Genomic DNA, 27724 nt, shown 5'->3' with positions numbered 1-27724 from the left:
GGGCAACCTGTTCCAGTGCCTCACCACCCTCACAGGGAAGAATTTCTTCCTTATATCTATATCTAATCTAAATTGACCCTCCTTCAGCTTAAAGCCATTACCCCTTGTCCTGCCACTACATGTCCTTGTAAACAGTCCCTCTCCAGCTTTCCTGTAAGGCCACAATCAGGTCTCCCCGGAGCCACCTTTTCTCCAGGCTGAACAACCCCAACTCTCTCAGCCTGTCCTCACAGGAGAGGTGCTCCAGCCCTCTGATCAGCTTCGTGGCCCTCCTCTGGACTCGCTCCAACAGCTCCATGTCTCTCCTGTACTGGGACCCCCAGAGCTGGACGCAGTACTCCAGGTGGGGTCTCACAAGAGCGGAGTAGAGGGGCAGGATCACCTCCCTCGACCTGCTGGTCACACTTCTTTTGATGCAGCCCAGGACACGGTTGGCTTTCTGGGCTGCAAGCGCACACTGCCGGCTCATGCTGAGCTTTTCATCAGTCAACACCCCCAAGTCCTTCTCCTCAGGGCTGGTCTCAATCCATTCCTCGCCCAGCCTGTAGCTGTGCTTGGGATTGCCCTGACCCATGTGCAGGACCTTGCACTTGGCCTTGTTAAACTTCATGCAGTTCACACGGGCTCACCTCTCCAGCCTGTCCAGGTCCCTCTGGATGGCATCCCTTCCCTCCAGCGTGTCGACCCCACCACACAGCTTGGTGTTGTCGGCAGACTTGCTGAGGGTGCACTTGATCCCACTGTCCATGTCACTGACAAAGATGTGAAACAGTGCCAGTCCCAATACTGACCCCTAAGGAATGCCACTTGGCACTGGTCTCCACTTGGACATCAAACTGTTGACCACAACTCTTTGAGTGCGACCATCCAGCCAATTCCTTATCCACCGAGCAGTCCATCCATTGAATCCATGCCTGTCTGATTTAGAGACAAAATGTCATGCGGGACAGTGTCAAATGCCTTGCACAAATCCAGGTAGGTGACATCTGTCACTTTTCCCTTATCCACCAATGCTGTAGCCCCGTTGTAGAAAGCCACCAAATTTGTCAGGCATAATTTACCCTTAGTGAAGCCATGTTGGCTGTCACCAATCACCTCCTTATTTTCCATGTGCCTGAGCATGGTTTCCAGGAGCATTTGCTTCGTGATCTTCCTGGGCACAGAGGTGAGACTGACCGGCCTGTAGCTCCCCAGGTCTTCCTTTTTTTCTCTGTTTAAAAATGGGGGTTGTTTCCCCTTTTCCAGTTAGTGGGGACTCCACTGGACTGCCACGACTTCTCAAATAGGATAGATAGTGGCTTTGCAGCTTCATCCACCAGTTCCCTCCAGGACCCATGGATGCATCTCATCAGGTCCCATGGACTTGTTTGTGCACCTTCAGGTTCCTTAGACGGTCTCAAACCTGATCTTCCCCCACAGTGGGCAGTTCTTCATTCTCCCAGTCCCTGCCTTTGCCTTCTGTGACATGGGCAGTGTGGCTAGAGCACTTGCTGGTGAAGAGGGAGGTAAAAAAAACTTGTTGATACCTCAGCCTTCTCCATATCCCAGGTAGCCAGGCCTCCCGTTTCCTTCCGGAGACGGCCCACATTTTCCCTGATCTTCCTTTTATCACTGACGTACCTAAAGAAGCCCTTGACAGATTTAATGCTATCAGGGCTTTAGCTTTCCTAACCTGATCCCTGGCTGCTTGGACAATTTCTGTGTATTCCTCCCAGGCTACCTACCCTTGCTTCTATCCTCTGTAGGCTTCATTTTTGTGTGGGAGTTTGTCCAGGAGCTCCCTGTTCATCCATGCAGGCCTCCTGGTGTTTTTGCCTGACTTCCTCTCTGTTGGGATGCATCACTTCTGAGCTTGGAGAAGGTGGTCCTTAAATACTAACCAGCTGTCTTGGGCTCCTCTTCTGTCCAATAGCACTCTACCAAGAAGATCCCTGAAGATGCCAAGGTCTGCTCTCCTGAAGTTCAGAGTAGTGAGCTTGTGCAGGCTTGTACCCTCCTTGCTGCCCTGAGGATCTTCAATTCCACCATTTCATGGTCACTGCAGCCAAGGCTGCCCTTGAGCTTCACATTCCTCACCAGCCCCTCCTTGTTGGTAAGAACAAGGTCCAGCATGGCACCTCTCCCTGCTGGCTCCTCTATTCAGCACTTTAAGTCTGAAATGTTTTGTGGAACAGACAAGGATAAAAATGGGGAAAAAACAGAATCACGAGAGATATATGGAAAATCTATGTAACAGAATCAGTACTTTGAAGGAAATTTCACTAATCTTCATGTAACTTGCACATATGCACTACTCCGTACTATCAGCTACAGTGATTATTTTTTTTAAATGTTATCTTAGCCAACTTTCTAAACAATGGTGTCTGTGAAAATAACTCTGAATTTCAGAAGCTGAAAAAAGAGAGAGAGAAAAAATAACCCTCATTTATAAAACAGAACCTGACGCAAAGTGCAGCTGAGTTATAATGTGTTCTCTGCTGTAATTTAATCTTTGAAAGAACTATCTACCACAAGGTATTTGCAGCTTATTTCACTCAATCATGATCAAAACTCCACTATTACTGTTTAAACAATTCAATTTTTTATTATTATTTTTAATCCAAAGCAGGAGTGAGTTGTTTTCTTTTAAGATGATGACAAGCTATATTAATACAAGGTAGTACAAAGTATTATGTTACAGGTATGATGAATGAGAGATGGTTCCTAAACCAGCAGAGGGCAGAGCAAGAAACATGCTGCTACCACTGACTGAAGGTGAGCTGACACAACACTGGAATGGGAAAGGTACCAATTACTAACACATGAGATGCATGATCACCTGCACCACTCTAGTATGGGGACGGGGGGGGACGGGGGAAGGCAAGAGAGACAAACGACAAGGAAAGGTGTCCCCAGGTAAAACAGCAAGTTCTGTTCCTAAAAGAGAAGGAATGCCTAAATGCAGTTTTAGCTACCATGCGATTAAATGGCATGCTTATACATAGTGTGGGCAAACGTAAAGGGGCCTTACTGTGCTGCATCTGTTTCTTTCATAATGAAAATAATATGGTGCCAAGTCTCAAAAACTTGGAAGAGTTAGAGGAGTTACAACTTGTCAGTAACAAAACAAACAAACAAACAAAGGCATATTATTGTAGTGGATGTATGCCTGATCTGCAACTTTTAGAACACAGGAAAACACTTTGTTATATAAAACAAGGTAGCCTGCCTCTCTCTTATTAGGTATTTAAATATTTAAGATTAACATAATTTCAATTATTGGTGCTGTACTTCAAATTATTCTGTTGCAGCATGATGATTTTTTTGTTCAGTTAAAAAAAAAGCTGCACATAGGACAATAAGCAGATGAAACTGTAGATTTTTTTCCCCACACCCCTTAATTTACTTTTAGGTGGAACACGTTGTGTGTAAGGTCAATAATCACATGTATTATTAAGGCCAGACCTCACAGCACAATCATACAAATATCTATCAGTAAGATAACTAAACTAGTATATGACTAGTTCTATATATGCTCTTCTACCATCATGAAGTACATTAATAAAAGTCCTGTTGTTGTGCAGAGTACCATTTCTTAAGTCAAATGGTAAGACTGAAAGAAAGGTTAAGAAGAATAAAAGTCCGCACAATGAGTTTTGAGAAAACAATTACTCAAAAAAGATGAGAGAATAGAGTTTGAAATGGGCTTCCAATTTCTTCTGTTCTACCTCAACGCACTGGGGCTTGAAATTCCTCCACTGCTTCCATTCTGTCCCACGAGGTTGCTTTCTTAGTGGGTTAACAGTGTTCTAAGAAATGTCTTTTGGTTTATTGAAAGTGCTAGTTCAATGTTATACCAATACATATGTTCAATTGTTTGCTTGTTTTTACCAAAAGCAGGAAATTCAGATCTACACTAGGTCATTCATTCTAACAGAAAGTCAGATGCAAAATGTATGACAGGGCTAGGCTCAAAGGAGGAGAGAGAATCTGCAACCCCTTGCAGTTAAGAGCTGCAATTTTTTATGCTACCTCATTCTCCTTTTAAATCCTGAAATGATGGTTTGGAAAAACATATCTTCCCCAAAGTAAAATCTTTGCTTAAGTTAAACTAGTCCTCTGTCCAACAAGTCTTGAAAACATCTTTTCCCAACCCTGTTTTATTATAGAAAAGGCTGAATGGGTAAATTGAATGTACGTGGAGTTGGAAGGTATCTTTCTTAAGACACATGAAATATGGTCCAAGACTTTAAGGGTTGGTTAGTGTTTTCTTTTGAAATTGGGGAGAAAATAGTGAAAAGATGGGCAGGAGAGAATGATTACAACTTGCCCTGCTGCATAAGTCTGTAGCAAGAAACTACAAACTGTGGCTATCTTGAAGTGAATTGCAGCTAAGACAAACCAGATTACTTCACAGAACCAGAGAATGGCTGAGGTGGGAAGGGACCCCAGACATCAATCCAATCCCCCTCTCAGGGCAGGCTCAACTCAAGCGTGTTGCTGAGGGCTAGGTTTTAAGTATCTCCAAGAATGGAGACTCCACCACCTCTCCAGGTGACTTGTTCAGTGTTCAACCAGTGTTCAGCCACAACTAAAAACAAAAAAGCTTTCTCTTATATTTAAATGTAATTTCTCTCATTTCAGCGTACCCATTGCTTCTTTTCCTTCAGTAGCAACTGTTGAGCAATTCAGCCTGGTTGCCAGGTCTACCTACAGAAAAAGCAGCAAGGAGTAACAGAAATTGCCATGAGAGTTATTTTGGGCAAAAAACATTTGTTACCACAGCAGGAGGAGTATGCACATAGAAGAAAAACAGCACCAAGAAAACCAGAAAACCTGAATAAAAGACTCAGGGAAAAGAAATTCAATTGCATATATTCAAAATTGTATTACATACACAAGAAGTAATATACCGCATGAAGTTTTCCTGCATCCCAGAAATTGTTTATGGAAGAATTATACAGGAAAAATGGAGGCAGTGAAGATGCAGGAAACTATGGAGTAAAATGATTTATGCCACAACCTTGGGGAACAACAATATTAGAAAAGCTTAATTACAACCAAACTATCTTGTCTGCTAAATTAAAGAACATTAAGAGCAACATAACTGGCAGATGAAATTTCACTGTGCTCCTTGTTTAGGAGAAATTTCAGTATCCTTAAATATAGCCTAATTCTGTAAATAGATTTTGCTATCATTCTGTTGCCTGTGCATATACACTCATTATCCTCAGGGTACCTATACATAATAACAGACTTGAAGAAACTGCTCAATATTTATCTTGCTATTAAGGTCAATGGATCAGGTAGTTTAAAAAAAAAAAAGTCTTGCTACAACTCGAAATTTAGTTGCACAAAAAAGTAACATAATTACAGAAAATTTTGTGTGTTTTTTATCTAATTATTTTTACTTTTCTTGGGGAGGGATTTAGGGGGGAGACAAAAAGCAGGCAGAGGATGCAATAGACTTGCATCTATACAGCCAAGCATTAATATTAGAAAAGTTGTTCCATCAAGAGAAATACTGAAGTCCAGCTCCCTGTTGACTTGTGTCCTGTGTCCTCCATATACGTCACCCTGTCACAGTAATTACAAGTCGTGGTCCTATACATCCTGCATCTCAGTCTTTTAAGGCCATTTCTATTTACAACTTTGTATCCCATTCCAAAGCTTCCTCCTTAATACCTCAACTATTAACTTAACAAGAAAGAGACAGCAGCTTACTAGCCTTCTTCTAGTAAGCGATGCAAAGCAGATGACTGAAAACTAAGTAATCCCTTCCTTAAACTAAAGGTATTGTTAGGCCTCTCCTCTGTGAAGCCAACAATTTTCAAAAAACATTAAAACCAAAGGAAGAAGTGCCTGTCAAGCTTGACTGAAATTTTTCAAAAGACTCAAATGGTGAAAGGGGAAAATATTTTCAGAAAGGAAGCCATCGCAAAATATTTTATCAAGAACTTTTAAAAAAATGTCAAACTTTATTTCTCACCACACAGGCCTAAAGACCTTTACAGTATGGCCGACTGACTAAAAATAAGTTTTTAATTAAAAACTGAAGTAGAATCCAGTGACTTCCAGCTGTCACAATGCCACTAAAGGAAAATGAAATAAACACTGAAAAGAAATACTTTTTTAGTTCCTGCTTATATGCAGGCAGAGATATATTAGACAATAAAGAAAGAAAAAATACAACGTGGCAATAGTGGAAGGAAGTTTTCCTCACGGCATTTTTTTCAGAAAGCCATGGTCCGTAGTATTTAAAAAAAATGCAGCTCTATCCTATGCACTTTTTTCACTCTAACACATACACTTTCCAGTACTGTTGGCCACTAGAAAATACAAACACAGCTCAGTACCAACAGCAGGGGCCTTTTAAAGAAATAAAGGCACTGGCTCAAGGAAATGTTGAGAATGAACCCTAGTATCCTCACTCATCTTGAAGTTCTGTTTTCATCAACCCATCGCCACAAGCTACTCTCCCTACTGAATGACAAAAAATGTAGAAAAGCTAGAGTAAAAGGGAAGAAAGTTTTCATATAACATCAAATTGAACACTAAACCAAAAAGGCATCAGAATAGCTTTAGTAATTTAAACAGTACACAGGTTTAATTCAAGTACATTGTAAGAACTTTAAAATTATCCTAAGGTATAAGAAACAGTATGATCACTTACAGCCACTTCTTACAGTGAAACGGAGGAGGTAAGATGTGGAAAGAAGAAATTCAGCTGTTTAGTAAAATTACCACAATATACTTTGTTAAACAGATTGTGCTAAAGGTACATTAAAATTGACAGTAGTTCTAGGTCAATGTTTCTTTTACATAATGAAAACATTCACACATATAGATCAAATTTTTAAAAGTAATTGGAAAAGCAGTTTAGAATAAGCTGTATGAATTAAAAAGAGTTAACATGTTGATTTAAAGCAATTTTGAAACACAAGTTAAATTTAACTACAAAGTGATAAATTAGAAAGGTCATTGTAAGCAAATTCTAGTCCTGCTCTAGTTTAAGTATTTTAAAATAAGAGTTGATATGTATTGTAGCCATGAAACAATGTCAGGTCTGAATTAATGAGTCCGAGAAAAACATTATTCAACCATTCAATACGGATTACACCTTACTTAACAACCTTATGTCGACACAGTTGGACCGGTAAAACCAAGCCAGAGGAATTGAAGAAGAATGGTCTTTCCTTAGTGATTACTCCCAGCCTCTCATGGGCCACAAGAATTGTCCATCTTGTGTTGCTCAGCCTAACTTTTGTTCTCGTAACTGTTCTTTCTGCCAACCTGAGCTACAGAATTTTATTTTTAAGTTTTTGGCATCTCTGCTGCAGAGATAGTTCAAAACAAATATTTGGAAGACAGGATTTCTGTAACATATTGTGCAAGGAATAAGAGGCCTCAGATATACAAATAATTCCACATCAGCTGATACATATTCATGAGTGCTCTAGCTCTAATGAAACAAACAAACAAAAAAAAATCACTTGAATTGTCTCAGACTGTTGTCTTATTGTATCGTTCTGTGACCAATGTAACAACCTCCAAAGGTTTACTCCCCTTACCAGGCAGTCCTTATTCCTCCACTAGGAGTGATCCCAGTGCCACGCCAGCCTTTCAGGGACCTTGGCCAGCGTGCTGATACAGCACAAACACACCCTCCCCCCCATTTTCTGCTGGACAAGTGAGTTGAATAAAATCATAAGGGGCTACTGAGTGCCAACACAAGGTCAGTGCTATAACTGGGAAAGGGAGAAGATGAAGGACCATATTTAACATGTAACTGCCACTTAAAGACTGGCTTACCGTGTCTCATGAAACCATCCTAAGTGAAATCTAATTTTGCATGTGCCAGGGACAGAACACACAGTTATCTTTATTATCTGACATGAAGCAACTTGTTCATCTATGTAAGAACTAGGTATTAAATGCTAGTATGTAGTAATAATTGTAAATACAAACATGGAGTTTTCTCCTTCCGTTTTTGCCAGTGAATCTAAGTATTGACAGGACTGACCAGTGAAAAACAAACCAACCAACCTGAAAAACAACCCACCCACCTCAACCTGTATTCACATGATATACTCCTGACATTAACATTTCCATAAAAGTTGTTACTTTAGAAGAGGCCTGCAAACAAAATGAGTGCTTAGGTAAGTAGTAAAAATAGAGGTTTTTACCAGATGAAACTCCAAGTCAGCTCTGCAGAAAACCAGTTCAAAATGATGCACTAATTACAGTATCTGTTTGAACAACAGAAGTAATTTTATAACATGAAGCATCAGAACACACTGATTGTCCTAACCCCTGCTGATAAACTGCTTTAATTGTGCAGTTACAGTCAGGCAAATTAACATAGACTTTTGCTCCTACTGAGCTTCTAATGGTAGCAGTTCACAAGCAGAAAGCTGGTGAAAAAATAATGTAACAAAAGAAATGCTGAAAGGGTGACACCTGGTCCGGGAGAACACTGTAGTGAATGTGAAGTAAGCTTCACATTTAGAATTTCTGATTGAAGTTTTCTCCTATAGAAGCAACAGATCAATTGCTTAAATTAAGTCATGTACTTACCATATTGCAAGTCAGACAAGCTAGTATTATTTAGTGTGTCTTTAAATATCTATTATTATTGTATACTAAGCCCCCTTCAAGACAATTCTGGAACAAGAAGTGAGTGTCTTCTAGCTCATATTAAACTAGCTGGTAGCTGTCAAATATTGTCAAAGGACATTATAAAAAAAAAAAAAATCTAAGTATTCTGAAAAAAATCTGATGTCATAAACAACGTAATGTATAAACGCACAGAAGACGATTCTGTTCTCTTTCTCGGCACCCCAACACAGACTTTGCGCTCCGGAAACTTCAAACCAAGCATCACCCCAAGTTCAGGTCTGCTGTGCAGTCAAAATGGTTCCTACATGCCCAAACCCCATGCTGGATAGCTCTAAAGCTGTGGCTGCACAGCACAAGGGAGCTGATCCCACAGCCCCTGTCTGCTGACAGAAGAGATGTCCCTGCCACCACCCAAGCCAGGGCACTCACCCCCCTGCTCTGCACGGTTATAGCTGGAACGTGAACTAGTCCAGCAAGCGGAGTCAGCAGAAACTCTCCATTGCGAAGGGCAAGTTTCTGTGAAAGAGGTAACAGGATTGCATCTCTCCAGGATTTTTTCTTGCATATTTGTCTCAAGTTGTGCCAGTGAAAAACACAGCAATGATTTATGGAACGAGCTGTATTGGTGAGTGCTATCAAAACCCAGGAGGCTGTTAAGACTGAATATTTCACTGTTCTGTGATGAAAGGAAAGAAGTTTTATATGCATCAGTATCCTCAGGGAATAAATGAGAATTTAGCACATGAAATGCACAGCATAAACACCATATCTGGATGTACTTGTTACAGATGAATGCAATTGTTAATACTGATACTTAAAATTACCACGAAGTGCCAAACTTTACCTAGTCAGAGGAGCAAGGCTGTCTATTTCTCTGACTTCGGAGTACAGGTAAGAGTTTTAACATTTTAACTTTACCAGTGTTCCTGAAGTAGTACACTTCATATGGAGACAGAGTTATACTGATATCCAATTATAATTTTATTCCCCTACAGAAAAGGGGATAAGCAGTACAAGGCATTTCACAAAACTGTGATTATTTTCACATATTGACCACTGTTAATGTAACAATATTTGTAAACAAATACCAAATTCCCTCAAAAGAAAATGAAATACCAATAAATCCTGAATGCAGTAGTCTTCTTGATACAGGGTTACCTTCAGATGGCTTTTTGAAGGGAAGTACCTCCATATTCTGAATCTCAAGGTACAAAAGACATTTTTAAATGAAGGCTTAGATCAACAAAACCTAATCTGTGACAGCGGACGCATTCCTCAGAGCATTCTCTAATCAGGAAATACAGACAGTAAGTTTATTTCAACTCATGACTCAAGTTCATTCACTAGCAGTCACTAATGAGATTAACTTCAAAATAACCTGCGACCGCTCTAACATCGCTTCTGCATAAACCTATCTGCCTCTAAGTTTATGAGCATTATTAATCAGTATAAAACTGATTCTGCTATTCAGCTTTAGACAGAGAAAGGCTGACAAAAGTAAGTATTCTTTCATCTACCTTAGTATCAAGCAGCACCTATATCCCATGCACTTTTATACACACAGGTATTAAATTACTCAGTTTAGAGTCTTAACATACTTTAGAAGTTTAATTTTACCGATCAATAACAGGACATTAAAAACAAAACAGAAAATATATCCAGAATAGACCAGTTTTTAAGAACTAGTTATTCCCTGTCATGACCTAAAAAGGTATTTCTTAAGGTAGGATCAACATGTCAGTAACATCATATTTTACTATATAATACTATTACATTTAAAGTACATAAAGATTCTTCTATCTCCATTTTTACTTAAGCAGTATTCTAGTTGTATTGTATTTTAGTTTACCATTATATTTCTACCCAGGAGGAGGACTAGTACACCAAGGTACTAGCCTTGCTAACATATGCCTCTGCGTTCCACACAAAAACTTACCAAGGTGTCTAAAACTCTGCTAAAGTACATGCTGAAAGGCAAAATAGTCTTAATTAAACTGAAAGTCTGATACCTGTTTTTCATCTGGGATTCTCAAACTAGGAGAGTTGAAAGTGTTGACCTCCGAAAGGACCTAATCTAATATACTTTGCAAAACTAACTCAAGGCATGGCAGCTTCAAGAAAGTTGCTTTAAGAAAGAAGTTATAACTCCAGGAAAATGCAATGTAACAGTCCAGCGGATGGTACGTTGGTCCAGGAAATGACAATCAAGACCCTAGTACTGTCTCAGCCAAAAATTTATCAACATCACCATGCTGATGTTCCAGGAGTGCCCTAACGCCAGGCCAAAGGCAGAACAAGGTACTCTCCACTTCACCGTTTAAGAAAGCAGATCACTGCCGGGGGTGGGGGAGCGGGGAGGAGGAGGAAATGCATGAAGTGTTGGAGGCATCTCAAGCCCAGAAGGCTTGACATCAGGACATCCTTGATGCAGGACATCACCAGGAGGTGGGTTCCTGATCACTTACTTGGGACTGGAACCTTTTTGCAGTCGTAAATGACTGGGTAAAATGCATAAGTAGCACTTTGAGGAGATCCTTTATTTCCAACTTCAAGATGAGCCCATTAGTTTTACTTTTTTCCATTCATATGAAATTTTTACTTTCATCTGTGCAGTGAACACAGAAGATGGAAAGCATCATCAGAGCCTGTGGTTTACTGATTTGCGAACTTACAGGAAATACCCAAGCTGTGATTTCACATTTCTGAATAGTTACTCTATCATTTAAAGAAAAGTACTACCACTACTGCTCAGCTGTATTTAAAGGAGAAAAAAGTGTTTGTTCATTGGTTTCTCAGTCTTCTAGTTCACACAGTATAGTACTCCCAAATATTTCTTTAGAGATTTTTTTTAAGTTTAAAAAAAACCCAAAACAATAACAAAAAAACCCAATCCAACCCCAAAACACCGTTCTTGACTACTATTTGGACTACCGTTTACAGAATACTGAATTTTGAACACTGCAATCAATGTAGTATTTAGTCACTAGCACTTGTAAAAGTAAAAAAACATAAATTATATTTTTGTATTCAATGGAGAACATTATCAGCTCTTAGGCTAGTGGTATAATTTTACACTTTTGGAAACATTTTCTTTCCTCTTTTGAAGTACTATCATGTAACTTTCATCAACAGTAACTGCCCCAGATAATTGTGGCATCTGTCTTTACTGAATTTCGAGCATTTTTATTTCTCTAATCCATGTTTTATTTCATCTATGCCTTGCTTAGATTTGATTGCTACCTTGCATAGCAAACCTGGTCGATGCATGAATACTCCCCTCCTCAATAATTTGAGTTCAGTGTTAAATGATCGACTTCTCAGTTAAGCTCATCCTCAAACTGTGCTCTGGCTCTTCTATGACAGCTCCACATATAACTGATGTTGAACAAACCATGAGGGTCAAGAAATAACAAAATAAACCCACACTTTTCTTCAGGTGCTATTCCGGCTTAATTAAACATGAATTCCAGCAATTTCACTCATTTATGTTAAAAGTCTAAGAAACAGACAAAGCCACATAAATTCATACATAATTGTTAAATTGAATTTTAATATAATTAAAATATAATAATATAATAATAAATATAATTAATATGAGCAGGGGTAAATTTTTTTTTGTTTCTTTCAGACTGAATTTACAGCACTGTTAAAGAAAAGGAGGAGAAAGAAATGTAAAGAGAAAAAAATGTAATAGCTAAGCAACCTTTTGGAGCTATCAGAATAAACACAGCTGCTTACACCTTGCATTTTAATGCCAATATATCCACACTTCTACTTTCCTAATCTCAATTTGCCTATCACTTCCACAGTCCAGTGACTCAGCCTCTACTTGAAAATCCAACCATTTTGCTTGTAATGTTTCCTCAAGAATGAGATGTATATGTGTCTCATAAATATGAAAAATAAAAGATATATTAATAGGGATTCCTCTGCATAAATCTTGGTGAAGGTCTTAAGGGAACATATTGTAAAGACAACTTTGTAAAACAACAATATCGTCATGTCAACTCTTCACTTTTTTCAGTTACAAAATAATTCTAAGCTTTTAAGAGAGAACTACTCCTCCCCATTTTCTCATGCCGTTAAAATTTACAGTAATATTTGATTACTAACCTCCTTAACATCTTTTCAGAAACTGCTTAACACATAGTAAAAGTGAAATTTCACTCACTCTAAATCTTTGCACAAAAGTATATCAAGATGTTACTATAGAACATTTTTAACTGAAACTCAGATTGAACATGTTAACATATCCTCAGTGTGCCAAGAAAATTGAAAAGTACCACCTCTTAACCTGCAATGTAATAGACAAGTTTCAGATATAGTTACAAAACTGCCAGCTAGACTTAAGAAAATCAAAAGGAAGACTCTTCCCTATTCCCCACCCCCAAAAAAACCCCAACTGAAGTAAAAAAAGAACAGGTTCATAGTTTTTATTCTTTGCATGCACAAAAAAGTTGAAGTGATGTCTGTTTAAGAATATGAAGTTACCACTGTTTCTTTAAAATCAGATGACTTGTAATGTAAAATAAAATTATTTTTATAGTAATATGTTGTTAGCTTTATTTTAGGACATTGTGATCTTTAGGCTTTTACTATTTGTCAGAGCAACAAAAATAAAAGACTCATGACTCAAACCAAACATACCTAGGTAGTAGTTAAGCTCTGAATAACTTTCCAAGCCATAAAGAAACTGTTCTTGCTCAGTGAAGTTTAAAAAAAATTGAGAGATAAACATTCATCGCCTCTGGTTTTTTTTAGATTGGTTCAGGGGCAGGTTGGGGAGGGGAAAGGGTAGAGGAAGGGGAGTAACTTTTAAGGTTTAATACTTTAACCAGTGACACTTGGCTAAGAGTACTTTACTGCTGGGCTACAAGAACACAGCAAAATGCAGCAAAGCAGCAGTGCAGAGAAAAGCAAAGCTGTTTTTACTGCCAGGGCCAGGCTTACAGGGTTGCAATGCCAGAGCATTAGCTCAAAACCTGTATCTTACACTGCTTGGGAATGACTCTGTGTTCTGGATAAAACTGTAGGTTAACGATAACTGTGAGTTTTGACAAGAACATGCACAGTCAGACTGCAAAACACAGAGGTGGGGGGGAGTAATCAATGTTACAACATATCTCATGCATAAGCTGAAGTGTTTTGCGGAATCCTGACCTTAATGACAAGCAGGGTATCAGCATTGATATGATTACACCTAATATTTTTCTTATTTCCCCTTTCTTATTTCAGTCCTTGGGATGAATCTGCCTCAAAGATTTCCTCAAAGATGCATAATGAAGAGCAGGTGTCTGAATCACTCCTGCTTCCTGTAGGGTCTTGCAGGGATGGCAAGAAGATTCAAGTGCCTAGGCAGCTAAATGGTATCTTGAATAATTAGATTCAAATCACCTCTTATGCCAACAAGAAAACGTGGCACTAAACATAAACCAAACTTTTTCATAAGCGGTCGCTTAAATGAATATTGCCAGCTTTAGACACAATGTCTGTGCTTATAATTAGAATGCTTATCTTATATAGCCACCTCAGAGGAAGAAACTCTCCCAAATCACAAGTCAGAACTATTCTGAGTTTTCTTCTATAGAAGGGTTTCTTGCCTACACTTCAGTTCAAAAACAGAGCTGAAATGGTAACTGCGCACTCCCACTAACACAAGCGACTGCATTCCTCTCTCCTTCTCAGCTGCCTGCAGAGTCCTTCCCTCTTCCTTGCACGAGCACCAGCTCTCACTGGGCCCTTCTAGAGCCATTTTAACGTAGCAGCAAACTACTGCTGTCAGATGAGGTTTTGCCTGTTCAGCACGCTGAACTGGCTCAGTGACACACCCCACAAGTAGCAGACAGCACAAAGGAGGGCACAGGCACATCCCTTTGCGGGAAGCTGCCAGTCACACCTTCAGCAGACTGCACAGCAAGCCCAGGGGTGAGGGAGCCCCATGCTCTCATTGCCTGACTTGCAACTCTCTAGACATGTTGGGCACTTACCAGTGCCGCTTACATCAAATGTAATTTTACTATAATACATAAATTGCTATTTAAAAGTTAAGTATTCTGAAAACTCAGTTTCCACTCACCTCAAGTTAGGTGTGCAAAGCAATCAACATTTTCCACTTCAAATGTTACACCTCAGTTGCCTACCTGAGAAATGAACATGCTATGTCCCATTTGTTTAAATAAGGGTGTGGCAAAGAAAAAAAATATTAAAAGAATCACAGCATAGTGATTAACTCCAAGGGGAAGTTCATGTATACAAAAATGTCATAACTAGCAACCTTAATTGTAGCATCTTCTAATTTGAATTTGCAATCTCAACACTCTTAAAAATGTGTAATTTCACAGGAGGCATGAGCTGGGTTTCAGTGGCCTTGTTTCCCTGTTCATCATACAGCAGCACTAATACTGCTCTATTACATAAGGTGTTGGGTTTTTAAGAAAAACCCACCAAATTATATAGTTAATATGTCACTCTGGTATCTGTTCTCTCTCATTTCTTTACACTGACTTCTTCCACAGTACTAACTTCTGGAATTTTCAGACTCACAGAAGCGTTAGAAGCATGCCTTGTACTTTGGATTACAGAGGGGAGTGAGACCAAAAATGATGCTCGAAGTTAATTCTGCAGTCAGCAGGCCTCCTGAAACTACCTATTAGAGAAGTCCGTTACCTTAGTGACCAGGTACTGTTAGGTAGATGGCTGCCAAGGTTCTTATCCCACTGCTTAGACTGTGGCTTGCTCAGCTCTAAATAGTGCCCCCCCTCTACAATTTGCGGGTCTTTCGGACAAGATAAACAGTCAAATTCATTGACTAATGTAACAAACTTCTTTTCCACAGAATATTATTGTTAAATAGACATTATGTTACAGATGACCTAAGTTCACAGCATGTTACCAAATACATGGTGTTGTCCAGAAAGGGTAAGAGGTTCTTTACCAGTTGGAAACGACTGAAAAGCTAAATTTCTGGGACGCTCTAATTCATACACTGATTTGCTCCATAGCTAGAAAACTCACCAGTTCATTGTAATGTTTTTATTCAGGTTGAGACTTCATTTATACAGGTTTTCTGAGGTTTTGGGTTTTTTCCTTTTTTGTTGTTTTTGTTTTGAGGAATGAGCTATGTGAGCTATGTGTTGTCTGCTTTCGATTCATACTGTGGTAATACTTTTAAGCAGTGCATAAATAATAGCATAGTATGTTGTTGTCCATGATTTATTCAACTTTTTCTTCATCACCCACAATCAGTAGCACAGCACTGAGTGGAACAAAGAATATAGCATTTCTATAGCATTTTGTATAGCACTACTGTTAAGACTGTTAAACACATTTAATAACAGTCTAGCCATACATTTTATCTCCATTCTCTTATTTTTTCACTCAGCTATTAAAACAGCAAACGTTTACTCTAAAACTATAATAATTTAATCTTATGGTGACTACACAACCATATATAAATCTATCTGGTTTTTAATCATTTTACTCCCTCCTCCTGAAATAGGTTTGTTCTTTCCGTATTTACTCAGTTGTAACAATTACAAAACAAATTTACTTGTAAACAAACAACCCAGACAACAGTTCAAAACAAATAGAAAGTAACAGACAAGATGCTAATGCAAATTAAATACAACTAACTTCTACTTTAAAAATAAAACAAAATTTTGTTATAGAGAATACAGAAAACTCCCCACATTTGTCACTAAGTACGGAATTGATAATAAATATTAGCTAACGAACTGAAGTTGAATCCTTGAAAGAATTCAGAACTACTGCCTCAAATGATCTCAAGCAAACAAACTTTCCATGTATTTATGACTGAAAACTTGCACACGGTCTGTAATTATATTGGTTTATTGCAGCAGTTGCCCCAAATCCTTGCTACAATTACGTAGCATTTGACACACCCAAGTTACCGCCTAGATAACTCAAAGGGTGATCACTGCTCTAAACCTTCTTTATGACCAATTTCATGCAACAACTCTACTGATTATAATGACCACAGAATGAGAGGTATCCAGCACGTGGCACGTGTTCTCAAGGCTAGATTAAAATGTAGTAATATTCATGCCAGTTAAAGACTGCATAGCTGAGTGCCAGCTTGGCTCTGATATTAAATGGCTCTTAAGAATATCACTGATAATACATGAGGGAAGCCTTCCCTACGGTACAGAGATGATGGATCTTCAGGATCAGTGTCCCCCTTTACCTCCCAAGTGGCATCAATCCAGTGATGAAGAAAAAAAAAAATAAATCCATCAGTAAGCCAGTGGGTAGTTCCCTTCAGCAGTGCTACTTTAATGATTCATAAGAATTAGAACACTGCAACCCATCAGTACTCTCTGGTGGCTTTCACAGAGAGCTCTGGTCCTTCACAGAATCTGTCCTGAAGGTCGGGGTTTGGAATTCTTTATTCACTTTCTACACACAATGCGCTGAAAATCACAAATGTTTCAGTTCATTTATAATACTATACACTACCATCAGTTCTTTATATAGTATGGGTGCAACACATTTAAAATAAAAACCTTGTGAAAATACTTACTAGAAAAAAATAATTTTAAGTTAAATTATTGAAGTAACATTTCTGCTAAGGAGTAATAATGAAAAATATTTCTGACCACTTTCTAAACATGAGAATAAAGTGTAATAAACCCCTTGCTCATTACATAAACACAAAAGAAAGTGAAAGCTAGTCATAATTATAATTCAAAGTAAAATATCACAATAATTACATTGCATACATGTATATTGGTCTTACAAGAGAACGCCTAGATATGCATCCTTCACAATTATTTTCAATTAGCAGTCTCCTAAACAGCAGTTGTAGGACAACATTATCCTTCCAAAAAGACATCCAGTTTCACATGAACTTTTTGAATCCCACAAATTTTAGTAAAATGTACAAAAACATTCACCAAAGGAATGTAATTTTAAAAAAATCTCATTAAATAGTGAATCTGCCAACATTCATTTGCAACACTAAGTAAAACTGAGTGTGCAAACTGAATAAAAACTACAATTAACCAAATTATCACAGCTCCACTGCAAGCCACCGTAATGTGAAAAATTAAGACTTACTTAATTGTGCAGAATTTCAAGTTCTGCTTTTTCAACACAGTGCCCAAAGAGAAGTAATCTCCCTCAGCTAAACAAAGATATTAATAAAGAGAGAAGTATCATTGATAAATACTGGACAGATTAAAAGAACCAAACAGAATGTCATTACAGTATGAAGCCACAGAAGCACAGTAAATCCTTGATGGGTTAACCCAGTCTGAAGACATTTAAAGTGAGTAATTTTAAATAGATTCCAGTATATTATCAGAAACATGCAAAATGTTATTAAAAAAATTAAACTGCTTCTACTCTTCAGAAAACAAGTTCCAAACCTGTTTTGTTAAAATGTCCATTATATACGGTTTTAGATTGCATGCTTATCTGCCCACACAAAAATCAAACCAAAGTTTTACAGTTTAAATTAATATACTTCTGAATAACAAAAGTTGAAGAAAGAAGGTACAGCTGGGGGAGAAAAGGTCATTATGTGCATGCCTTTCTTACATGCTACAATGGTTTCACACATCTTAGAAAATAAGACAGCATTGTGCATGAATTGAGGACAAAAATAATTACATGCTCAGCTCACATCCTAGAGAGATAGCTAGGAGAAAGGTGGCTTCCTTCATTCTAAATGTTTCCTATTCTTCCGGGAAGCACAAGCATAATCCCTTTGCTCAAAATGCACTTCCAACTGATGACAAAGATTTACTGCCAACCGACAGGTGCTGACCTCCCACGTCCTGACCTGGCCACTTTCTTTTTCCCCTCCTCTCCCTTCTCAAACCGGCACAGGTATTAATTCGGGTCAATACAGCTTATTATTATTAGCAAAAATTGTTTATCCCACTGAACTATACTCTCACAATAGCTGACCAAAATCTAGCTTCTTTCGTGTCCCCATTGTAACCCTTTAACATGGAATAGCACGTTTCCCTCCACGTCCCAAAAGAGAAGTTGAGCAAAAGTGTCCCAAATACATGTAATCCTGTATTGTTATGGAACAATGCAAAATGTCCTTTTTTATTGATGATAAGGAAGAGGAAGGTCCAAAAGAATAACTAGTTTCCTAACTGAATAGGTTGGAAGAAAGTTCTTTACAAACCATTTAAAGAAACATGGTAAGAATTGTCATTAATATTCTCCATATGACAACTGTAGGCTGCCAACAAAATGAAAACATTCGTTATTACATTTTAATCTTTGCACTGTATTATGACTTAAGAAATCATCCAGATGTGTCACAAATGAACTTCACTACTTTCAAACAGGAATAAGATGCCAAAAACACTGAAAAATTCCAGCTCTTCCCAAAAAAAAGCTCTGATATTTCAATCAACTAAAACCCAAGTGTACAGTTTCACAACTTCACTTCTCTCAGCATCCATCTGGTATCATTCACGGTCAAAAAATTCTGATCTGTTTCAAATGTCTGCATCTTTAAATAAGGAAATTAAACACAGCAGGAAGTTCATTAGTGGTGGAAAGAACAGGTATTTCAAGCCTGTATGTTCCATACCTTGTGTCTAAAAAGCAAGCTGGGAACCCTGCATTTATCATCTGAAGATGTAAAAAGCATCATCTCCACGGCATACTAAGAAGCCACGGTCATCCAGTTCAACTAATTCAAGAACAATTTCTGCACTTTGCCTAAAGTTTGTAGTCCCACAACAGTTTAAGCTATTCTAAGTTGGCACTGCAAGTCCCACCGTGCTGTACTAAAGTGCTTGTGATCCAGTTCATAGTTCTCAAAAGCAACAGGAAGTTTCCAGCTTACTTAGCACTGAGGCAGGTCATCATATTCATTTAAACTGCCAGTAACTGTCACAAAGGGAGAAAGTATGCCTAGCCAGGGCTGTGCGAGTGGTACTGAGCAGCAGATTTTGACTTAAATTGTCATAAGAGCAGCCCTGGAACTGCAGCCTGAGAAACCTGAAGGAGTCAAATTTCCTGATGAGCAGTAGCACTCAGAGGCTGACTGATTTTTAAAAAACTTCTGCAATACAGATTGATAGTTCCTTCCTGCATATCCTTCAGCCTTCAGAAAAGAAAAAAAAATACTAATTTAAGAACACAAGTGATACCTTAAGGAGAAACCCAACATGAGCTCTCAGAATGTCCCCAGCACAGAAATAATGACAGGTTTAGACCCAGTATGTAAGAGGTTGTTCAACTGCCCTTAGTGAGACTGCTGAAGAACTAATTTGAACACCAGCAGTTGGAGGTAGCAAATATGAGCCACTTTTTTTTTTTTTTTAAAAAAGAGAATCACTATGATGAACGACCCAACACAATTTACATTTTGAAGATAGGTTCAAAAGAAAAAAACTTCAGCAACTAAAAGCCTTACTAATATTAAATTTGTATATTTTTCACACCAATTAAGAATTGCAATAGCGTGTAACTGATGTGAATGTCAATAATCATTAAAAGCTTAAATATATTTTTCCTGACATGAAGCAAACAAAACAAATTCACCATTTAGGGAAGGGGGGTTGAGATTCTTTTCCAATCAGGGTCTCCTCAAATTATAGGTGATTTGCAAAAAATAATTGGAATGTTTACAAGTAGTAAAACATTTACTTGCCTCTACCTCCAAAACTGCTGGATCATGGTTGTCTCTGCTCTTAAAGGAGACCTGAAAAGCAAAAAAAAATTGGGCTTGTGCCCTACTTTGCTTCTTTAAGATGTTTAAGAGAGGCATGAAGAGTTGGAATTGGGGTTTTTATTTTATCCTGTGATGGATGCAATTTATTCTTCCTTGTTTACACTTGAGATTGAAATACCAAAAAGCCGTAATATAAGACAACCTAGTTAAGGGAAAACAATAACAGAAGAAAGAACAAACTTCAGTTTTCTTCGCCTTGCCCCAACATCCTTCAAGTTCTCCTTCATTTGAGTGACAAATAACACAAAATCCCTTTCCAGACTTAAGTATTCCTGAATTATCACTACTGGTGATTTGCACACAGTTTTATGAAAACAGAAGGAGAGGAGAAAGAGAAATCAGTTAGAAATTTAATTGAGATTGTGTTTTAAAATTTTAAGATAAAAAGCAAACTGGAAAAAAAGCTCAAGTCCTTTTCAGAGCTTCTTAATGTTTCAAAATAGCAAAATAAATAAAAACCCAATTTTTAGAAGTTCTTTGCAAATGGGAAAGGGTGAAAAAAACCATGCACTGGCTAGCTATAAAAAGGGAGACAAATACGACTTTTTCTTCCACTACTAACATGCCTGTAAGACATTTTGTATGTATGCTATAGTGATGCAGTTATCAGAACATAAAAGCTGCTGCAATGGTTTTTCTAAAAAATAGTGCATTTCATCTGATAGCAAGATGCTAATTAAAAAAATAAATAAAAGTCAAAATCATATCAGGTGTAAATGAGCAAAGAGGATAGCTTATGAGCAAAGAGGATACTTTATTTTAACTAGTATCTGTTACTGTTGGGGCAACTATAATAGCTCATTAATTTTAAGCGAGATGGGATGGTACTACGTAATCCATTCAAAAAAATTCAAAAAAAGCCCCTTCTCTATTCTTTCAACCCACACTTCAACTATGTAATTACCATATATGAAAGAGGAAAGTCCAATTTTTTTCGTAAATAGGGAAGTTAAAAATCTTGCTTATGAAAAACATGCAATCATCGAGAAAAACAAAAGCAGGATACCTAAAAAATAATAAGAAAAATATATCCAAAGTACATTAAAGTACATACTTAAAACACTATTATGAGAAGTTACGTTGTCTTTAAATTATGTATCACAGCTAAGCTATGTTCAATCAGTACAGGGTTGTAATCAATGTTTTAAGTCAAATCAGTGAACTGGCTGAACTTCCTCATCGTTACATACATGAAATGTGATCTTGCTGAAATGCTAAACCAGCATTAGACAGCCTCAACACCTTTCTCTGACAAAAGCGTATTTTATTTTGATATACTTAGATAGGAACATAAGGTATAGTTTAATAAGTATTTCTTTCAGGGACGGCACTGGCTTAAGCAAGTTACTTAGATAACATGAATTCTGCAGAAGAGTAGGCCGAAGACCTGGGCATCTTTAATCCTAGGTCTACTCCTTAACTTCGCTCTCTATTAACAGCAATTATAATGTTACTTCTCCAGCTGCAATAAGCAGCAAACACCAATTCAAACAGTACTGGCACTGAATTAAATGCCCCAGTGTCATGATTCAAAGGTACGTTGTTTTGGAGGGGTTTTTTGTTGTTTTGGAGGGGTTTTGGTGTGATTTTGGTTAGTATGGGGTTTGGGGTTTTTTGTTTGTTTGCTGTTGTTGGGTTGGGGGTGGGGGGAGGGGGGCGGGGGGCACACTAGTGTTTGGGGTTTTTTTCCACAGATGAACTATAAGCAGAGAATGGAATTTTTAAAAAAAAAAAAAGATGAAAATTCATCTTTCTTTTAAATATTGAAAATAAAGTATTAGAAAATAAGTCAAAATTAAGAAAATTCAAGTTTAGTTCAGAAGAGAAACAGAGGTCTACAAAGCATAAGATTCCAGCATCATACACAAGATTCTTGTTTCAAAGCTATGAAGAAAATATTCACAAAATTATACTCTTTTCTCCTTTCCGTTGAACAAAAATCCTTTTCATCAAAAACTTTTTACTTTACTGGGTGAAATTAATAGTGAAATAGCAAACTAGGAGTTAAAAGTAAAAACATTTTTAATGCAGACCCTCATGCATCTCGTTTCATGGAATGTGAAGGTGAAGTTTAACTCTGCAAGTGAGTTTTATTTAACAGCCAGCTATCACCGAAAATAGTGGTTCTGACTCTGCTACTTCCCCTGAGCTGCCCCTGCTGCTTAGACAATTGTGCAGGGGTCAATTTAAGAGACTCACAAATTCAACTGACTCCTGAGGATGCACGTGAAACAGTGGGAACAGTCCCAAGACTTTTAGTGGGAACTAACCATTAGATCAATCCAAACAGTGCTATACCACTCACAGAAAACCCTCAATAATTTGCGATAGCAAGAAGATTTTGTCCTTTGCAGACTACTAATATGATTAATTTACAGAGCTCTGGCATTACTCTGCCTAAGAGTGTTCAAGCCTTTTCAATCCCGCATAATTTGACAAAAAAGAAAAGACCCTTTGAATTAAATTCTGATTTAAGGATATCTGTGGTTATTTCAATACTCATTCTACCACCCACTTAAAAGAAAAGTGTATTTATGTTGTGTTGAATTTAAGATTACCAAATATGCCAATGACATAAAAATATCTTACTTTAGTAATGTTTTTAATACCCTTTTTACTATGCAACATATCTTACACATGCAACTATTTATCTTGATAGTGCTGTGCCCATTGCCCCCCCCCCGCAACTATTTCATACAAAGCATTAAATACCATTTAAATGTTAAGGAGCAGAAGTGGTGACTAAAAGACTTTTTTAAATAACTGAGAATTAAATCAAAGTATCCCAACTAACTACCAGTTTCAATACTACTCTCCACAGTGATATACAGTAATCTGAAATAAATTTATCTTCTGCTGTAATTTACAAACAATGCCTAGACCATATAAACAAAGTTCTTGCAGCAAAACCATATGGTCTCACAGGGAAAGACACCTTCATTAAAAAGTGCACAGAAAAGAAAGAAAAAATTATCAGAAAAAGTTGGCAATAGGATTTTTTCACCTCTGTTAGTAAAGTATGTTTTAACTATTTAACAAACTACAATAATACTCAACAAGAGTAAAAAAAAAAAGTTTTCAGTACAAGTCATGCTCAGCCAAGCGTACACAGTGTAAGGTCCATATCCTCCTTGTCCCACCCCCAACCCTTACCCTGCAAGCAGGGTTAATAAGATGTATATCACTTTTGTAAGTAGAACGTCACATTCCCATAATGGAGATCAAGTCTGAAACCTACTGCAATAAAATTTTAGCAACTAAACTGACTTAGACAATATACAACTACTTAAGACACCAGCACTCAAGCTCCACTAGGCAAGAAAGGGATACATTGCAGTTGCAGCGTATGCAAAGTAAGAACTAGGCACAGCTCATCTTCTGTGAAGAAGTTAAAACAGATCAACAGGATAAAATGTACAGACAAATCAATGGATGAACAAAGCACTTCAAAAAAGAAAAGAAAAAAGCTGTCATCTTTGAGACGAGGTGTCTCAAAGCAAGATGCGAAATGTTTTTATTTGGGCACTTAAACATATATAAACTGTTTTAACAGCTTTCTCTAACATAATACAACATGCAGAATAACTTAACTATTATAGTTTTAAAACACTGCTCCATCTTAGGCAGGAGATGTTATTTCAATTCTTTACTCTGAAGATACCAATGATTAAACTCTTAAATCTGATAATCAATTAGTACATAAAAATCCCACACACAAAGGTTCAAAAAACACAGGCATGCAAACAGTTTTTCCCAATATACATACATCAGCATAGGCACTAAGAAAATAAAGAATTAAATTAAGAAATAAAGCTTGCACTGTATATATTCACCCAGTCCAAAGAGCAGCTGAATTAACTCTGAGTAAGCACATAACATCCGAAACTCCAGACACAGAAATAACTAGTACACAGCTTCATATTGAGCTTTTCATTTGTGTACTTCAAATGTTTCCCTTCCATAAGGGGATATGCATTTCTTTTTTGTAGACAAACCATACACAGTCCTGTTAGCTAACTCATCCCAGGATACTGAAATCCCCGCATTCTGCAAGTTCTGTATGTCCTAATATTCACCCCACCTCCAAGTAATTACGTAGCTCTTAACACTATAGCCACTGTAACTGCTGGTATGAAGACAGACTGAACAGACTAGAATTCAAAGCAGTATTAAAATACCTCATTTGATACATCGGAAAATTGCTCTTCTCAGTTGCAGAAAGCAAGAAGCTGTTCAGCATCATAGAAAAAGTATTTGTAAAAATCACAGATAAATCAGCATTTATGAATATGTTAAGAGGGAAAAAAATGCCTTCTGCTACTGTTGTCACTATTTTACAGAGACTTAACACCTTGTTCTCAGTTGCCTCCTGATCTCTCAGGCCTCATCTTGTTCATTTCATCAAACTTGCTGCAGAATTTCATTTCCTGTTGCCTATTAGTGCGATCATGCCTCACTTCCTTCTTTCTCTTTCAAAATCCTTGAAGACAGTCTCAAATTTGTCACACAAGTAAACATACTTTACTTCTTTTCTTAAAAACAAACAAAAAATCTCCAGGCTAAGCCTGTTAAAACTAAGAAGTTTCTCTAAGCCAAGTTAAGGGCAGTAACAAAACACACAACAAAAGCCCAGTACTCCAATTATTAAAATTTGTTGCTGAGTATTTTTCTTGAATTCAGTATTAATGAGGCATTGGCTAACTACAGAAGTGCCTATACACAGTATGACCAAAGCAATAGAATATAAAAAAATATCTACACAATTAAAATTTGAGTTCTCCAATAGTACATGTAGGTAAACCCATACCAGAGCCCCAAAATTTCATCTTGATCCTCACCAATAAATTATTTTCATTTTAACATATAAAAATACATGTATGAAGTCCGTGATGCACTAAGCTGGATATGGGGAAAAAACCCAAACCCTTAAATTCAACCTGACTGTAGAATTGTTACATAATTCTGTAGTATACACACTATATATATATATATATAGGGAGAATTAAAGTTTTTGTGATTTGTATAAAACTTTGATAAATTAAATGTTCCATTATATTGAAATTTTATGCAGTTCATCTGACTGTTATCCCTCTTTTCATACCTAAGCTTAACTCCAAGTAATTTTTTTTTTCCAATTTCAGGGACTTTGACCAGAAGGAATCATCAGGATGATCTAATGTGGCCTCCAATATATCATAGGCTGTTACTTTTCAACAGAAAAAGAACTGCTCTGACAGTAATCATTACAAATTGGTTTAGAGCGTATCCAAGGTCATCATAACTTGACTCTGCTAATACATGGAATTAGAGTTTGTTTCTAGATGGAGTCTTCACATTTTCTTGGAGAGAATTCTAAATCACTGAAAATCTGATTTTAAAAATTCTCAGCTTTGATGCGTAGACATTCCAAGGGCTAAATGGTAAATTCTCCTTACTTTCTTTCACAGTAAATCTTTAATTTTTACCCCTCAGAAAATCGCATGCTCCTCTCAACTGTCCAAATGGCTAAGAAAAGGGAGAGTGGGCATAAAGAACCTCAGTATCACTACTACCTGCTTTAAAATCTTATCTAGTTGTGCTCAGAATGACCTCAGTAGAGAGAAGACTTCAAATAGCAGATGCATGCAAGTACTTGGTTATGCAGCTAAAAGGCAAAAGTACAAATGTGAGATATGCTCTATAGGTTCCAACCATAAATAAAATATTGTTCACATTTTCAGTGTTTTAGTTGCTGATCCTACATAGGCAGGATCTGAGCCTGCTAGAAATTATGACTCTTTGTGTACATCTGTAATAAAAACAAGTTTTATGACATGCTTTCAGCAGTACTGTTTTCATCAGAGAAAAAAGCATGTTTAGCAGGTGTGTATATATATACTTCAAAGGACAAGTACCATCAACTCAGATTATGGGGGGAGATAAAGGGATCTGAATTTTCCTCACATGGTACTTAAACCCTGCCACCAGGACACTTAACAAACAGTATTCTTCTGGATGAATATTTGGAGAGCTGAAAGTCAATCCTCAACTTCTAGATTTTTCATATCCTAAAGCTTCTTGGTAGAAGAAATTTGAGGTTCTTTTTTTCCAAAGGTTAACAAGATAGTGAGCTTTTGCTATTTGAACTATAAACACAACGTTTTTGTCCAACTTAAAAATGAAATTCAGGGAAAATTGTCGATGGGGTGAGTGCAGAAAATTACCTGATTTTTTCATTCCAGCTAGCATTTTTCAAATGGAAAAAAGTAAAGAAAATCTTTCAAAGTTTTCCACATCTTACAAAGCCTTTTAAGATAAAATTATCTGCAATGGTTGTTTTGTGGGGTTTTTTTTGTTTAAGTCTAAGGTTATATCTGAGACTAGTCATTACTGCTAACCATTCAGTATGTGCAATGTGCCTTCTGAACAAACTTTATTAATCGTGCCTAATTATTGCAGGCAGCCAATCTTACTTTCTGCATGTGACCTCTGTTCACCTAAGAGTTGAAGCTCTGAAGTTCTAGTTGAATTACCATGCATGGCCATATCCACTGAGATCTTCAAAAGAATTTCATGTACATGCTTTAAAGCTGTTACATTCATTACTCCTTTTCACTTACTGTTTCACATTTTTGGCCAAATTAGTCTAGCATCAAACATTCAGTTTTCACTCCAGAATAAAGCTGTTCAAGCTTGTTGAACACAGACCTTCCAAATTTCGTAAGTAAAGCAACCAAGCCATTCCTTAATTTCCTTTGGATGAATGAAATCAAAAGCGTTTAAGTGTTACTCTAACAATTCTATACCCTTTCTGATTGCCTACTGATGTATTTTGTAAATTTTCAATGTTAGAATATGTTTCCTTCAGGTAGCAAAGCTGAAGAAAAGATCCACGCAGATTGCTAAGTCTTTCTTCTACATTAACTTACTCCTCCTTGTTATTTCTGTTTAGGTATGCAAAAATTAGCTGCTACTTAAAGAATCCTATCTCAGACTGAAGGGTTCCCACCTGAAATACTGCATTCAGTTTTGACACATTCTTAAGAATCTAAAAGGATTACAAAATCTTACAAAATCAGATCTGTTATTCTTATAACAAATATTAACAGAAGCTGGGAAAACCAGCTACGTTAGAAAACATGCTTCAAACACTTGGTATAGAAAAGCTCAGGCAATAAATTTCTTTAAAAAACCTCCTCTTTTTCTGACATGTAAGCAATGCAATAAAATTAAACAAACAAAAAAAAACCCAACAGTGACATAAGGACCCATTGCAACAGCTTCACATAGAGGAATGACACGGAACAGGATAGGGCAAGTGTCTTCCAAATTTGTAACTTCCACATTACAGTTAAGAATTCTTTTTAACTTCTACTGTAGCCACTATTAGTAAAGTACAAGATTTAAGAGTCATAAAGAATTAAA

General features: G+C 37.3%; 1 protein-coding gene across 13 annotated transcripts in view; it reads right to left on the bottom strand.

Moving 5' to 3' along the window:
* The window catches only part of QKI (QKI, KH domain containing RNA binding), a 170086-nt gene that overhangs the window by 60541 nt on the left and 81821 nt on the right, over positions 1–27724 (bottom strand). For 7 of the 13 annotated variants that reach the window (XR_008576701.1, XM_054822732.1, XM_054822729.1 and 4 more), the window contains exon 4: positions 20236–20290. The exons of the other annotated variants lie outside the window; for them this stretch is intronic. Coding sequence is in view for 6 of the 7 variants with exons in the window: in XM_054822732.1 (XP_054678707.1) it covers positions 20236–20290 (55 nt within the window). In the remaining variant the exon portion in view is untranslated. The remainder of the gene's footprint in view (positions 1–20235; positions 20291–27724) is intronic. 13 annotated transcript variants of the gene reach the window in all.

Source organism: Grus americana, chromosome 3 (assembly GCF_028858705.1).
Source record: "Grus americana isolate bGruAme1 chromosome 3, bGruAme1.mat, whole genome shotgun sequence".
Lineage (NCBI taxonomy): Eukaryota > Metazoa > Chordata > Aves > Gruiformes > Gruidae > Grus > Grus americana.
Note: the sequence above shows the minus strand (reverse complement) of the source record. Positions and strands in the feature narration are given on the sequence as shown.